General features: G+C 37.7%; 2 protein-coding genes across 4 annotated transcripts in view; one reads left to right on the forward strand and one right to left on the reverse strand.

Moving 5' to 3' along the window:
- Positions 1 to 693: 693 nt before the first annotated feature.
- cdca3 (cell division cycle associated 3) lies at positions 694 to 3907 on the forward strand. The gene is made up of 6 exons (XM_015370705.1): positions 694 to 800; positions 1365 to 1515; positions 2266 to 2386; positions 2473 to 3324; positions 3406 to 3473; positions 3602 to 3907. Exons 2-6 carry the CDS (start codon positions 1384 to 1386, stop codon positions 3689 to 3691), a joined length of 1263 nt encoding a protein of 420 aa, XP_015226191.1. The 5' UTR covers positions 694 to 800; positions 1365 to 1383; the 3' UTR covers positions 3692 to 3907.
- Positions 3908 to 9370: 5463 nt separating this feature from the next.
- The window catches only part of gnb3 (guanine nucleotide binding protein (G protein), beta polypeptide 3), an 8930-nt gene continuing 3517 nt past the window's right edge, over positions 9371 to 14783 (reverse strand). For 2 of the 3 annotated variants that reach the window (XM_015370696.1, XM_015370695.1), the window contains exons 3-9: positions 14376 to 14521; positions 14075 to 14138; positions 12847 to 13009; positions 12695 to 12761; positions 12418 to 12619; positions 12125 to 12341; positions 9371 to 10460 (exon numbers count right to left, since the gene is read on the reverse strand). In XM_015370696.1, the coding sequence (XP_015226182.1) occupies positions 10354 to 10460; positions 12125 to 12341; positions 12418 to 12619; positions 12695 to 12761; positions 12847 to 13009; positions 14075 to 14138; positions 14376 to 14521 (966 nt within the window). In that variant the 3' untranslated portion in view covers positions 9371 to 10353. The remainder of the gene's footprint in view (positions 10461 to 12124; positions 12342 to 12417; positions 12620 to 12694; positions 12762 to 12846; positions 13010 to 14074; positions 14139 to 14375; positions 14522 to 14783) is intronic. The other variant, XM_015370694.1, reaches the window with a different exon arrangement.

Genomic DNA, 14783 nt, shown 5'->3' on the forward strand with positions numbered 1-14783 from the left:
CCAAAATATTATTTATAGCACAAAAAAGTAGTACAGACTTTCAAATCTAAATGTTGTGTAAAAATATACCAAATTTGGACTCAATCAGATGAATCATATTTATTTTAGATTGGTATTAGTGAGAAATTTCTTAGGCGGAGGGGCCATTTTGGCACATTTATCCATAAATGTCACCAAACTGTGCCAAATACGAGGTCACGTAGCAGCTGGACCGCCGGTGGGTCCGTAGGGTTCAAGGGGCTAAGATAAAATGATCTATCTCATTTTTATGTGAGATTTATGCAAGATTTTAATCTCAATTTTAAATCAAATGCATTTTTGATTCCTAGAAATAACTTAGTCAAATTTTTTTTGTTTAATTATTCACTTATCTGTTTAGATTTATTATTTTTTTTTTAAATAGTTTCAAGATTTATTTTTTAACCTGTCTGAACTAGTTTCTGAACTTGTTAATATTATTGAGCTCGCTTTTCTTCTGGAATATTTCTGTCAGGTAAAAAGTGAAATGTAAGTGGGTGTTTCCCTTGATATTTTCAAACGAAAGTTTTATCTGTATCATGTGATGTACAGTTTAACGTTCAGGCACGTAGTTACATAGGCTACGCCCATTTCAAACAGCTTTCTTTTAAGCCAATAGAAACCAAGGAGAAGTAGCGGAAGTGTGCGCTCATTGGTTCGTAAGGCACGCATCCGCGCCATTTAAATCTTTTAAAAACTAGTGTGTTCTTGTTTGTCAGACCGAAAAGCAGCTACAGAAATCGGCAGTGTGCACAACAACGGCTGGATTTATCGTTTTTAAGGTACAGAACACAGGGGAACTTAAACTTCGTTTGTTTGCAGTGGTAATTTTTCTTAACTCTATCGTAAAACATGATTCCGTTAATTCACGTGTTATTGAAGGAACTGCGTGTTGTTTTTTTTGGCTTGAGATCCAGTTTTAAACACTACTTGGATGAATCAGTCTTATGTAGGCTTTTATCAATGTTTTTGCAAACTGATTCTTTTTTTAACATTGAACACAGGTTTCCTATGGAGGATTGAAACGTCTTATTTTTGAGGAATGGCTGCTTTTAAAGGGGATTTTAAAAATATATCTATCATTGCTTTGTTCTTTTTTTATAGATTGACATTGCACATGTTTAGTATATTTTTATACTTAAGTATTTAATTTAAAATCAGCAGCTGCAAAGGTGCCCTGTTTATAGCTACTTATACTTTTGGTGTAACTAGAAATTATTGAGAGAACTTGAAATATGATATATATAAGTATCTAAAAATGGTGTTTAACTGAGCTTTTTCTAAATGCATGAAATAATTTTTATGTTCTTAACGTTAATCCTGTGATTCCTCCTAATTTAAACCAGGTAACATTTCAAAGCAGCTATGGGAACAAGTGAGAGCAAGATGGCTGTGTCTGCAGACACTAAACCAGAACCAGCCATTAAAAAGATGCATGCGGGTCGCCTGGTGGATCCACGCTCTCCCTCAGCTGGAATTGATCGAACACCCATTCAGGTTTGTCACCGGCACATAGTGGTAGGATACCTACACATCCTAAACTTAACAAAACATTTTATTATATTTTATTGAGGCTTCATGGGCAAGCCGTAGCAAAGCACATGCCCTCATAATCTTAGTTTAAATCCAGCTGTGATGGGAAGGCCTCACAGGTTTGTTGCAGAACATTAATTAACTAAAAGCATATTGAAGACCAAGGAATAAAACAGGCTGGTTTGGGACAAAGCTGTTGCGATGTTAATGCAGAGTTAGGTTCTATAAAAAAAAAATGATAATAATAAACTCACAAATTTAAGTATCTTGGAGCAATAAAGTCATTTGTTTACATAATTCAGGTGAATTGGACCATGGAAGTAGGGCTGCACAATATTAGACCATTTTTCTATGGTAATAATGATCGTAAATGTTTCGTATTGATAAATGCAGCATTTCCTTAAAATTTTTACTTTGTCATCCATGTTTCAGCTGTGTGACCTTTAGGACTTTTGCCTGTACCTTTTGTGTTGTGCGCAAGCATCTGCCTCAAACTTTCTCCAGCTAGCTAAATATTGTTTAGTTGGACAATTTCTTTGATTCCTTTCTAATAATCAACACACTTTTATTGTGATTATGGCACATTTGTGGTTTACCAGTCAATCTTAGAAATGATATATACATTTCAGATAATTGGTCCCCCGAGGGCAGTAGTCTTTATACTTTGAAGCTATGTTTGAAAGGCACTGGGTTATATGACTTTGTCTCTATTAGTTTTGTAGACAGGAGTCCAAAACTACTGCAGCGGTGAACAGTGAGTGTCCCCTGGCCTTTAACGATCCCAGGTCACCTACCGTTGGCGTTACACGCACCCCTGTGAGAGAATTTGTGAGAGGTAAACTTATTGTTAATAACTTCCAGTTTGCTTTTCTTGGCCTCTACAGTTTGACTTTTAACTTCTACTTTTTCTTTCTTTCCCAGCAACCGTCGGGTCTTTTGCTCACCGTCTAGGTTTGCTTTTCCACAACGAGGCTGAAGGCAAAGTCCCTCAGGGCCCCCAGAAATGCTTGAGTGTTCCTGTAGATGAGGTCCTCAGAGACGAAGAGCTGGCCTCAACAGAGCCGCTTCTCACTCCTCTCAAAATAAAAGACTTGAGTTCTTTAGCTGAACATGCTAACCTCCTCGCTACCCCTGTTCAAGCTCCTCAGCACTTTGTTGGCAGCTCAAGCCCCTTTGAGCTTCTCTGGGATCCTCAGGTGGAGGTAGAGATCGAGACAGAAGCAGAAATTAGCCTGGAGGAAGCAGAAGAAGCCAGAGAAACCCCCCTGCACAAGAGACTGAGCATGAGCCTTATAACATGCCATGAGGGAGCAACTTCATCTCAGATCATTGCTGAGGTCCACAGTGAAGGTCCTGCTTTCTCAGAACCTGATGTGGAAAACAACCAACTTGGGGGTGAGGTGGATCATTCGTATGCAGTTCCCTCTATTGCAGTTCAGCCAGAGTCGTCCACTGAGTCACCAGTGGAAGTGGAGAAAGAGCCTCCTGCCCAGGAAGCTGAATCCCGTCTGCCTCCCTCAGAAGAACTAGTAGTCCCCAGTCCAGAGCAGCAAGCAGTGGGGACAGGTATCCGCTGCCCATCCTTTGACACAAAGAGCCCCAGTCAGCTGGAGTTCAAGCCACAGTGGTTGGGAAAAGGTTTTGGTGCCACTGGACTACGATCTAGAGGTGTGCAAGGGAACAAAGGAGGCTCATCTCCTCTTGCTGTCCGTGTGGCTGTAAAGGGTATAAACAACGAAAACAAGAGGCAGTCTGGAAAACTGAAAAACAAAGGTGTGTATGGCTAGAGGAAGATTTGTTTTGTGAAAACTTTTTCACTTGTATATGATTTCAAGGTATTTGTCTCCTCACTAGGTACTGAGGGCCGCTCTCCGCTGCAGATCCTTAAGGAGACCAACTCTCCTCGTGATCAACGTAACCAGGTACAAGGCATTCAGTTATGTTAGCAGCACCTTTGTCTTTAAAGGGGATGTTATCTAGCCAGAGGATCTGTGTGTGATTCTACAAAGTTCATTGTTAAACTGACTTATTTTTTGCTTTCACTATGCAGTTGAAGCTAAAGGCATCCAATCAGTCCAAGCAGCGACTTGGACAGATGGACCGCAGAGTTCTGGCAGTATCTATGGACAAGGAGAACTAATGAAGGAAGATGTACAGTCTGCCCCTCCTATAAATTTCTTTAAAATATCCTTTTATGTGTAGCTGTCTAAAACCTATATTTGAAATGTGCTTTATTTTAACTGCTATATGCTGCTTTTTTTCTCCTTTTTTTTGTTAATGTCAACTTTACATGTCCAGGCTTGGCTTGATTTTAATTTTTTCAATCCTTTTTTTTTGTTCCTGTTTCTTGCTTTTTTTATGCAGCCATTTAAAACTTCTGTAAAAATAAAAGTTGTAAAAAGTTTTTTTATAAACAGAATGAAAGTTCAACACTATGTTCAGTTGAAGTCTGACTTTCTTTGATATGCTGAAGAAATAGGAAGAAATCTTGGCTTTACTTGGAACTGGTTTTTCAGTCATTATCCTGCTAGAACAGAAATGCTGACCAATTTTCACTATCGGATAAAAAAAAAAAACTTTTTTGCCGTGAACACCTTGCTTGATAAACAGACCAAATATGAGATTAAATCTGTAATTTAAACTTCAAACTTGCAGGCAAGTAAATTATTTTGGCTGCTGGTGGGTGGGGCTAGTTTACTAGGCTAATGAACACCAGTTATCCCAAGGTCACCCACACCATGATATTTCCTCCACAGGAAGAGGTTAATTTATTCATCCTTGCATCCCCCTTTACCACATTGAGTTTGTACATGAAATAATTAATGTAGGCCATGTTTTTATGCTACACTCTGACCGTTAAAGCTCTGAATAGACGGCACCAAATACAGATGAGAATGCTCTGGATAAAGTTCTCCATCAGTTGGCTCTAGAGAACTATATTTTTATTACTTCACTGTACCATGGCAAAATGACTCCTTGCAGCTGTTAATTTTAAACTTTGGCTTTAGACAAGGGCAAGGTTGAACAAATGGAAAGTTTTAGTGATGCCAACAACTACACAACGTGTGATTTTGGTTTAGTCATTTCTTTAGGAAGGATTTTTGGCCACAATTGGACTAATCAAATTGTTTTAATTTAACATGAAATCTACCTGAAGAGCTTTGTCAGGATGCTATTGTATAATTCAAAGCCAATTATTATAGTGGAAATATTTACTTAGCTTTTTTAGAGATCACATATCTAATTTATTTCAATATAACATGAAACTATATAATTGAACTACATGATTGGATACTCTGAAGTAAACCTTCAGCAAAACTAATAGCACAAAACCTTGATATATTTGGTGTTTTTATAAGTTTATTTTTCATTTAAGTGGAAAAAAGTGGGCTTTTTGTCCACCTGTTGTGACTCAAACCTAGGATTACTACGTCGATGACAGACCATCGTGCATGGATTATATGCTTAACCCCTGTGCCATTGCTGCACCCCAATGTTATCCTGGTTCAATATTGGATAGATTTTGTGATTATCAGCATGTTCAACTTTGTACAGAACAAAGCATTCAATGATATTTCATTCATTCAAATCTTGGATGTGTTATTTTGTGTTCTCTTTTTTTTTTTTTTTTTAAACAGTGTATTTTTTTGAGGACTTTGTTCCTTTAGTAACTAAATTTGAATACATATCTGTAATTTCTATTTCCAGTGGTGTCATAAGTACACACATTTGTTACTTAAGTAGAAGTATAGATACTGCAGTTTAAAAACACTGGTAAAAGTTAAAGTATCAACTTGACCTCTTTACTCAAGTGAAAGTGAAAAAGCATGTGCTCCAAAAACTACTAAAAGTATAAAGTAACATGAAAAAGAAAAATAGCCAGATGCCACTATATGAAAAGCTAAATTTTTCAACTACCGGTATTAAAAAAAAAAATCCTGGAGATGGGGCCATGGATGAGGGAGGTCTTGTTGGTCTCTGTCTCCATCTCCCGATACATTCTCGCGTGTGTCCGACCTTTCAGACATTTCAACATCTTTTTCTAAATCCAACATGTAGCATGGCATAGACAATTGATGTTTGCAGTTTGAAGAACACCTGCTTGCTTCTGATAATTACCCTAAGATAGCCAATGAGTGTTTGCGTAATATGACTCATCCAATCACACTAGTTTTCACTAGATGTGGATGGCGCCAATGATCTGCATTGGATGGAACACGTGACATGAAATAAATATTAAGCTGAAGCTACGAGTAACGTTTGTTTTAAAAATTTAAGGAGTAGAAAGTACAGATACTTGTGTGAAAATGTAATGAGTGGAAGTCAGAAGCAGGAAGAAAAATAAGTAATGGAGTAAAGTATAGATGCCTAAAAAGTGACTTAAGTACTGTAATGAAGTATTTGTATTGATGCCAAGGTGTAACAGCTGCAAAATACAGGTAAAATATAGAGAGGGGAAAGAGAATCTGATACTGCTATGAAGACGGATGGGAAACATGGTAGATTATGGATATAATCTGTGATTCAAGAAAATTCCCCTTTTTGAATGCTATGAATACCAGAACTCTAAAAAGTATTTGGCTGCTCATGCAGGACTTCTGTTTAGTCTATATTACCCTAACAGAAATTTACTTTAGAACAAAACCAGGACTGCATCAGTACATTTATGTACCATATACTAACACAGAATCAACAAAGCAGGAAAATAAACCAAAGCAGATCAGTGTTGGTCTAATATGTAAAACTGGACCAATATTAATATTAAATGTTTATTTCGATGTAGATGGTGTTTTTATTTCAGAAGGGGGAGGACAAGAGGTGGAATTTGTGTTTGTGACACAATGGGAGAAGGCTTAACCATATTTGTTTGTTCAAGTGACATTGATAGCAATGCAGCAAAAGATTGTGGGTGTTTAACTAAGGCAGGCTGGGAGTTTGGAGGGGGCTAAGGCCAAACTAGCACCAATACTGGTAGCACATACAACAGTTGGCTTCTGTACCCCAATACCTTCCTGGTTCAGTATTGGACAGCTACTAATACAAATAAACCAAATATTTTTAAAAACTCATTGGTTTCATTCATAAGACAGCTCCAAACCCTAAAACATCCTACTGGCTGAATGTAGAATGTGAGATTTCTGAGAGGTTGTAACACATCACTGAATGCACTGAATTATGATCCAAATTTTTCCACAACTGAAATAATCTGGTGTAACTTAAATGCACCCAAGAGGTAGTGAACATGCAAAATGAGCCAAAAATTAAGACGTAATGCAATAATTTGAATGAAACCCCAATTTATTAATTTACATTCCACTGTAGACCAAGTTCTGAAAAAAAGCCAAACTTTTAGTTTTTCAAAATGTATACAATCAGAATTAAGAGCTTACCTGCCATGAAAAGAAATATATAAATATTCAAGGTTACTGGTTGTATTCACACCAAATGACACTCATACATTTTTGTCTTGAGACAAGTGGGTCAAAATATTTTTTTATGTAAATGATAATTTTACTAATCCATCTATCATTTTGAGTTAGTACCCAAAACATAAATAAGGTCTACCTAATGAGGGGGTAAAGCCAAAAATGATCTCAAATTTTACTTAATATTCTTCATCAGTCACATACAAAACAAACACATATGCAGACATGCAAACTATTGACATAAGTTTAAAGAAATGAGAAAATAAAAAGAAAGTTTTAGTACTTAGGGAATCTACCAAAGCTAAAACAAATTATTGTAAATCATGTTATTCATATGGTGTAACCTATTTTCTCATATAAAACACAGCATATAAGTTGAGCTTCTGTGACTCTACGCAGGCTGTAACTTGTAAGTATGTAGTTCTGACTCATCCAGTGTGCTACCATTTCCATTTGGCAATTGTTCGTATTGAATAATCTTTAGATTGCTCCACAATAAATGCATCTTTCATCTGTTTCATCTGAATTACAGATTAACTAATAAGGAATTTGACTAAGACGCCCACTCTTTTTGTCCTACCCTAATTTCCACCATAACGTGAGAAGAAAGGTGAGAGTGCAGTGTGACTGGGAGAAGAGGAAATCCTCGCATTACACCCCTGTTCCTGAACATTAGAAAAGGACTTGGCACGGTTAAAATACCCTCTTCTCACTCTATGTCTCCTTCTCCCTCCATTGATCTCTCCTTCTTTTTAAATCTTCACATATTTCCACGCATATATATTCTCTGCTTTTTCTCTGCTTGCAGGTGACAGACAGCCTCAGTTCCATATCTTGAGGAAACTGTCCCAGGATCCTGTGCAGCAGGCCATGCCGTCTGCAGACACACCGATGCAGCTCACTCTATTATCGTGACCGGCCAGGACACCTGAAAAANTATTTCAAAAAAAAAAAAAAAATCCTGGAGATAGGGCCATGGATGAGGTAGGTCTTTTTGGTCTCCATCTCCCGATACATTCTCGCGTGTGTCCGACCTTTCAGACATTTCAACATCTTTTTCTAAATCCAACATTGTAGCATGGCATAGACAATCCATGTTTACAGTTTGAAGAACACCTGCTTGCTTCTGATGATTTCCCTAAGATAGCCAATGAGTGTTTGCGTTATATGACTCATCCAATCACACTAGTTTTCACTAGATGTGGATGGCGCCAATGATCTGCATTGGATGGAACACGTGACATGAAATAAATCTTAAGCTGAAGCTAAGAGTAACGAGTAATGTTTGTTTTAAAAATGTAAGGAGTAGAAACTACAGATACTTGTGTGAAAATGTATTGAGTGGAAGTCAGAAGCAGGAAGAAAAATAAGTACCGTAATGGAGTAAAGTATAGATGCCTAAAAAGTGACTTAAGTACTGTAATGAAGTATTTGTACTTCATTACTTGACACCTTTGTCCATTTCTTACTTTCTTTTAACTGGCTCATTCTATATGGATGCCAAGGTGTAATAGCTGCAAAAATACAGTTAAAATATAGAGAGGGGAAAGAGAATCTGATACTGCTATGAAGACGGATGGGAACCATGGTAGATTATGGATATAATCTGTGACTCAAGAAAATTCCCCTATTTTCCCCCTTTATTAGATTTTTCATTTTTATGTTGATTATGTTATATTTCAATCCTAATGCTGTGAATACCAGAACTCTAAAAAGTATTTGGCTTCTCATGCAGGACTTCTGTTCAGTCTATATTACACTAACAGAAATTTACTTTAGAACAAAACCAGGACTGCATCAGTACATTTATGTACCATATACTAACACAGAATCAACAAAGCAGAAAAAAAAACAAACAAAGCACATCAGCGTTGGTCTGATATATAAAACTGGAATGTTTATTTCCATGTAGATGGTGTTTTTATTTCAGAAGGGGGAGGACAAGAGGTGGAATTTGTGTTTGCGACACAATGGGACAAGGCTTAACCATATTTGTTTGTTCAAGTGACATTGATAGCAATGCAGCAAAAGATTGTGGGTGTTTAACTAAGGCAGGCTGGGAGTTTGGAGGGGGCTAAGGCCAAACTAGCACCAATACTGGTAGCACATACAACAGTTGGCTTCTGTACCCCAATACCTTCCTGGTTCAGTATTGGACAGCTACTAATACAAATAAACCAAATATTTTTAAAAACTCATTGGTTTCATTCATAAGACAGCTCCAAACACTAAAACATCCTACTGGCTGAATGTAGAATGTGAGATTTCTGAGAGGTTGTAACACATCACTGAATGCACTGAATTATGATCCAAATTTTTCCACAACTGAAATAATCTGGTGTAACTTAAATGCACCCAAGAGGTAGTGAACATGCAAAATGAGCCAAAAATTAAGACGTAATGCAATAATTTGAATGAAACCCCAATTTATTAATTTACATTGCACTGTAGACCAAGTTCTGAAAAAAAGCCAAACTTTTAGTTTTTCAAAATGTATACAATCAGAATTAAGAGCTTACCTGCCATGAAAAGAAATATATAAATATTCAAGGTTACTGGTTGTATTCACACCAAATGACACTCATACATTTTTGTCTTGAGACAAGTGGGTCAAAATATTTTTTTATGTAAATGATAATTTTACTAATCCATCTATCATTTTGAGTTAGTACCCAAAACATAAATGAGGTCTACCTAATGAGGGGGTAAAGCCAAAAATGATCTCAAATTTTACTTAATATTCTTCATCAGTCACATACAAAACAAACACATATGCAGACATGCAAACTATTGACGTAAGTTTAAAGAAATGAGAAAATAAAAAGAAAGTTTTAGTATTAAGGGAATCTACCAAAGCTAAAACAAATTATTGTAAATCATGTTATTCATATGGTGTAACCTATTTTCTCATATAAAACACAGCATATAAGTTGAGCTTCTGTGACTCTACGCAGGCTGTAACTTGTAAGTATGTAGTTCTGACTCATCCAGTGTGCTACCATTTCCATTTGGCAATTGTTCGTATTGAATAATCTTTAGATTGCTCCACAATAAATGCATCTTTCATCTGTTTCATCTGAATTACAGATTAACTAATAAGGAATTTGACTAAGACGCCCACTCTTTTTGTCCTACCCTAATTTCCACCATAACGTGAGAAGAAAGGTGAGAGTGCAGTGTGACTGGGAGAAGAGGAAATCCTCGCATTACACCCCTGTTCCTGAACATTAGAAAAGGACTTGGCACGGTTAAAATACCCTCTTCTCACTCTATGTCTCCTTCTCCCTCCATTGATCTCTCCTTCTTTTTAAATCTTCACATATTTCCACGCATATATATTCTCTGCTTTTTCTCTGCTTGCAGGTGACAGACAGCCTCAGTTCCATATCTTGAGGAAACTGTCCCAGGATCCTGTGCAGCAGGCCATGCCGTCTGCAGACACACCGATGCAGCTCACTCTATTATCGTGACCGGCCAGGACACCTGAAAAAAAGTATAGATGTAAGAGGATAACAAATTCTGAAATGAAAGCCACTATCAATGGCCTGAACAGTGGGAGCAGATTTATCGCTCTCTTGAACCAAAATACGTGCTAAAGTGCTCTTTTGGGAGCCAAGATGTGCACTAGAGTGCTCTCTTGGGAGCCAAAAACGTGCTAAAGTATCCTATCGGGAGCCAAAACGTGTCTTAGAGTTCCCTATCAGGAGCCAAAATGCATGCTAAAGTGTCTTCTTGGGAGCCAAAACACAAGGTAAAGTGGTGTCTTTGGAGCCAATACACACGCTAAAGTGCCCAATTGGGAGACAAAACACATGCTAAAGTTCCCTTTTGAGAACCAATACACCTGCTTAAATACTCTTTTGGGAGCCAAAACACATACTTAAGTGGCTTCTTAAGAGCTAAAATGCATGCTAAGTGCCCTCTTGGGAGCCAAAACACACCACAGTGCATTCTTGGGAGCCAAAACCCATGCGAGAGTGCCCTCTTGGATGCCACAACACGTGCTAAAGTTGCCCTCTTGGGTGCCACAACACATGCCAAAGTGCCCTTTTGGGAGCCAAATTACGTGCTAAAGCAACCTTTTGGGAGCCAAAATGTGCATTATAGTGCCCACTCAGGATCAAAAACACATGCTAGAGTGCCCTCTTGGGAGCCAAAATGCAAGTAAAAAGGGACCCTAAAGTCCACTCTGGGAAGACAAAACATGCTAAAATAGTCTCTGGGGAGCCAAAATGGGTGCCCAGTGCCCACTACAGGTGTGAGGATTACTAAATATTTAGTCAAAATTATTTAGTCAAAAATAGTACATTTATTATTTCTGTTTATTGCCAATCTAATAAGACAAAATTTCATAAATTAAGATTATTGTGCTTTTAAAACAATTCTGGATTGTCTGTTTGAGGGTGTAGAGGCTCAACAAGTTTAGGTGAGCACAGTCAGGGTTACGAGAAAACACTGCATTTATGAATTTTAAGGCAACACCTTAGTTGCACCATGGGATTGTCTATCATACTGTTATGAAGGATCAGAGATTAAGATCTTTAGAGTTAAATGTGTTCCTCAACCTTAGATCAAAAGCAAAAGATCACTGAAAGATGCTGGCTTGCTCATTATCCACAGAGACCCAGGTGTGCTAATAACTAGATTAACCAATTAAAATAGCACTCAATGAGGAAAAACTGTAGCTACTTCTGAAAGAAAAAAAAAAATATATTAATGAGGAAAAAGATAAATGTTTGCAAGCTTAAAAACTACCATTCATACTGTTAAGTATGGGGGTGGAAACTTCATGTTGTGGCGATATTTTACACCAGCGGGGACTGGTACATGTCACTTTTATCGACATTAGGTGGATAAATGTGGGCAATATCTCAAAAAATAAGATCACAACAAAAGAAAACAGCCTACAAACCCAATTTAGCCAGGAGGAATGGGCTAAAATTCCAAAAAACTGCCTGAAGAAGCTTTTGGATGATGACTTACCCAAGTCATAAGGTTTAAATAGCAGTTATGCTGTTTTGTATTGTTTGATGCCAGCAGATTAGGACGTTTCTGCACCAACCTTAGCAGCTCCCCTCCTTTTCTTCTACAGAGCCCAGTTTTCATTCGTTTTAAGTGCTTTGTATCATTTTACCACAATTACTTACCCACTCTCTCAGCCTTGAGTGTGTCCCAAATGTTAACGTTGAAGTCATCATAGCCTGCCAGTATCAGCCGGCCAGACAGGGACGGGGCCAGAGAGGTTACGCCACACATGATGCTGGAGTCCTGGTAGGTGATGAGCTCCTGGTCAGCTCGCAGATCAAACAGTTTCAGGGTGGCATCATCTGATCCTGTTATCACTGCGTTGCCATTGGGAAAAAACTGAAGAGAGACAAATGATCGTGAATGAAGTCTTTCTAGATGAAAAGCAGACTCAAAACTTCTTCTTCAATCTTACCCCAATGGCGTTGACGTCACTCTCATGGCCTGCAAAGGTCTGTCTGCAGGTGCCCTCCCTGATGTCCCACAGCTTTGCTGTAAAGTCACATGCTCCTGAGATGAAAAACTTAAAGTCTGGAGCTACAGCCAGCGACATGCAGTCTCCTTGGTGTCCTGCAAAAACAGTCTTCTGGGTCCCTGTTTCAATGTCCCAGAGTATGCTGAAATGAGATCAACTTTTAATTTATGTCTTAAGCACTAGGAGGAAGGTCCAGTTAGCTGTCATTTATTCTTACCAGGTGCAGTCTCCTGAGCTGGTGATGATCTCAGTGTCGCTGATGAAGCGGCAGCAGGAAAGATAACCTAATCAAACAAAGACTCACTGAATGAGTTGTGTAAAAACGTTAAGAGCAATAAATATTCAAAATGATGAAGGCTGGTGTTTTACCTGTGTGTGAAGCCAGCTCCCGCATCACCTTTACATTTCCATCCTTGCCCTTCAGGTTGTAGATGGAGCACATGTTGTCCAGACCACCACATGCCACCAGGTTTCCTGAAGGTGCGTAGGCACACGTCATCACCCAGGATGACTTAAGGGGGATGGCATTCACCTGGGTACACACAGATAGTCCAATTTCATAAAAATCTCATAAACTGCACTTCATTGCTTATGCTGGATTTATTCTATGGATATAGAGACTGAAGTACAGAAGCTAACAGTCTGGTTGAACAGGAGTTAAACACTCTTTGTAGTTTATAAGGATACAATTTAACAATTTAAGAAGTCATAATCTGCTCATCGTTCTATTAAATAAATAAAAAATATGGACATTTTCAAAAATTGTTTTAACGGTCAAATTTTTAGGTTTACATCAGAATATATAAGTAGCCTTAAATGCATTCGAGCTGGGGAGAATTTATGAATGCCAGTGTTTTTTCATACATTTCACTGAAATCCAAAACTATAAAGCCTTAATCCTTTGTCCTTTACTATGAAAAGTTATTTGTTTGACCGGGGTCAACACTAGAGTGATACAAATTTAAAGATTGCCTTATCAATGCATTACCAACAAATAAAAAAGTATTTTATTGTTTATTTTCAGTTAACTCTGTTTTGAATTCTAATAGTCTGATTCAATGGTTAATTTGAAATATAAGGTAAGAAATAAAGTAAATCGTTTAGAAAATTAAGATGCAAAAGCATGGATATACTGTAACTGGTTTGTTTCTAAATTTTATGATGATGCCCAAACAAAACAAACTGCTTTTGTTATTGGTTCAATTAAAACAGACCAGCGGCTTTAACACATTCAACAACTGATGTTGGCCGAATGTTTAAATTTATATTATGTCACTTTATAAACACGTTACATTACTAGGCTTTTTTTTCTTCTTCAAATTAGGCAGCTTTAGTTTACAGAGGTGTCTCAAGAAAGTTTTTTAATCAGGGGTTTTTATGATATTGTTGCCATACATAGATGGGTGAGGCATGAAAAGCATAAAATAAACAAAATTTCTTTCTTATATTTAATTTTATGAAAAGAAAAAGGCGAATGAGACTTCCTTGCATTGCCCCGCTGCTTTGAAACCCCTTGTTCAGTATTCAGAGGAAAGATAAATCAAGGCTTCCATCATAAACTGAACAGATGACTCCCTGCTGTTTCTTTCTGCCCCACCTTGTTGGTTGTGATGCTGTCCCACACTATCAGCTTTCCATCCTGTGAGGCACTGACACACAGCCTGGAGCAATGAAAAATAAACACAAAAATGAGATCAGGAGTTGAGTTTCCCCTGGCTGCTTGAAACAGTACCTTAATATCCATTTAATTCACTGTCCTTCAAGTCAATGTACTGTATTCTGGCCCTCTGCACTCTAATCTATTTATTTCAGTAAACAGAGCCAATATCCATTGAGAAAAAAACAAATTTCTCCCAGCTAAAACACATTAATCAATTTACAGTGTTGTATGCATTTACTTTGAATCAGTGGCCCAGTGCATGGCATAGATCTTGGCAAGGTGACCCCTTAGTGTTTTCCTGGTTTTCATCTGGACACGCCCCACCACAGTGATCCCAGCTGCCGCCTCCTGCAGTGTGGAGTCCTGCACCGCCTTGCGGGCTGCCTATGGAGCACACAGACCAAAAAAACTACCTGATGACTTAACTCTTACCCTCACGGAGAACACAAACAAAAAAAATAACATCCTTTTTCATTTTATTGCATCACTATAGTTTATCAAGCATAAGTAACATGAGGTCATATGTTCCAGATGTGACCTGTTAAGTTAAGAGCACATGTGGAAAAAAGATGTGTGTAATATCTGAAAAATAAAAAGCAACTGATTTTTTGAAAGTTTAGCCACATTTAAAAAAAAAATATTTTTT

The sequence above is a fragment of the Cyprinodon variegatus genome, unplaced genomic scaffold, assembly GCF_000732505.1.
Source record: "Cyprinodon variegatus isolate N-32 unplaced genomic scaffold, C_variegatus-1.0 Scaffold48, whole genome shotgun sequence".
NCBI classification, from domain to species: Eukaryota; Metazoa; Chordata; class Actinopteri; order Cyprinodontiformes; family Cyprinodontidae; genus Cyprinodon; species Cyprinodon variegatus.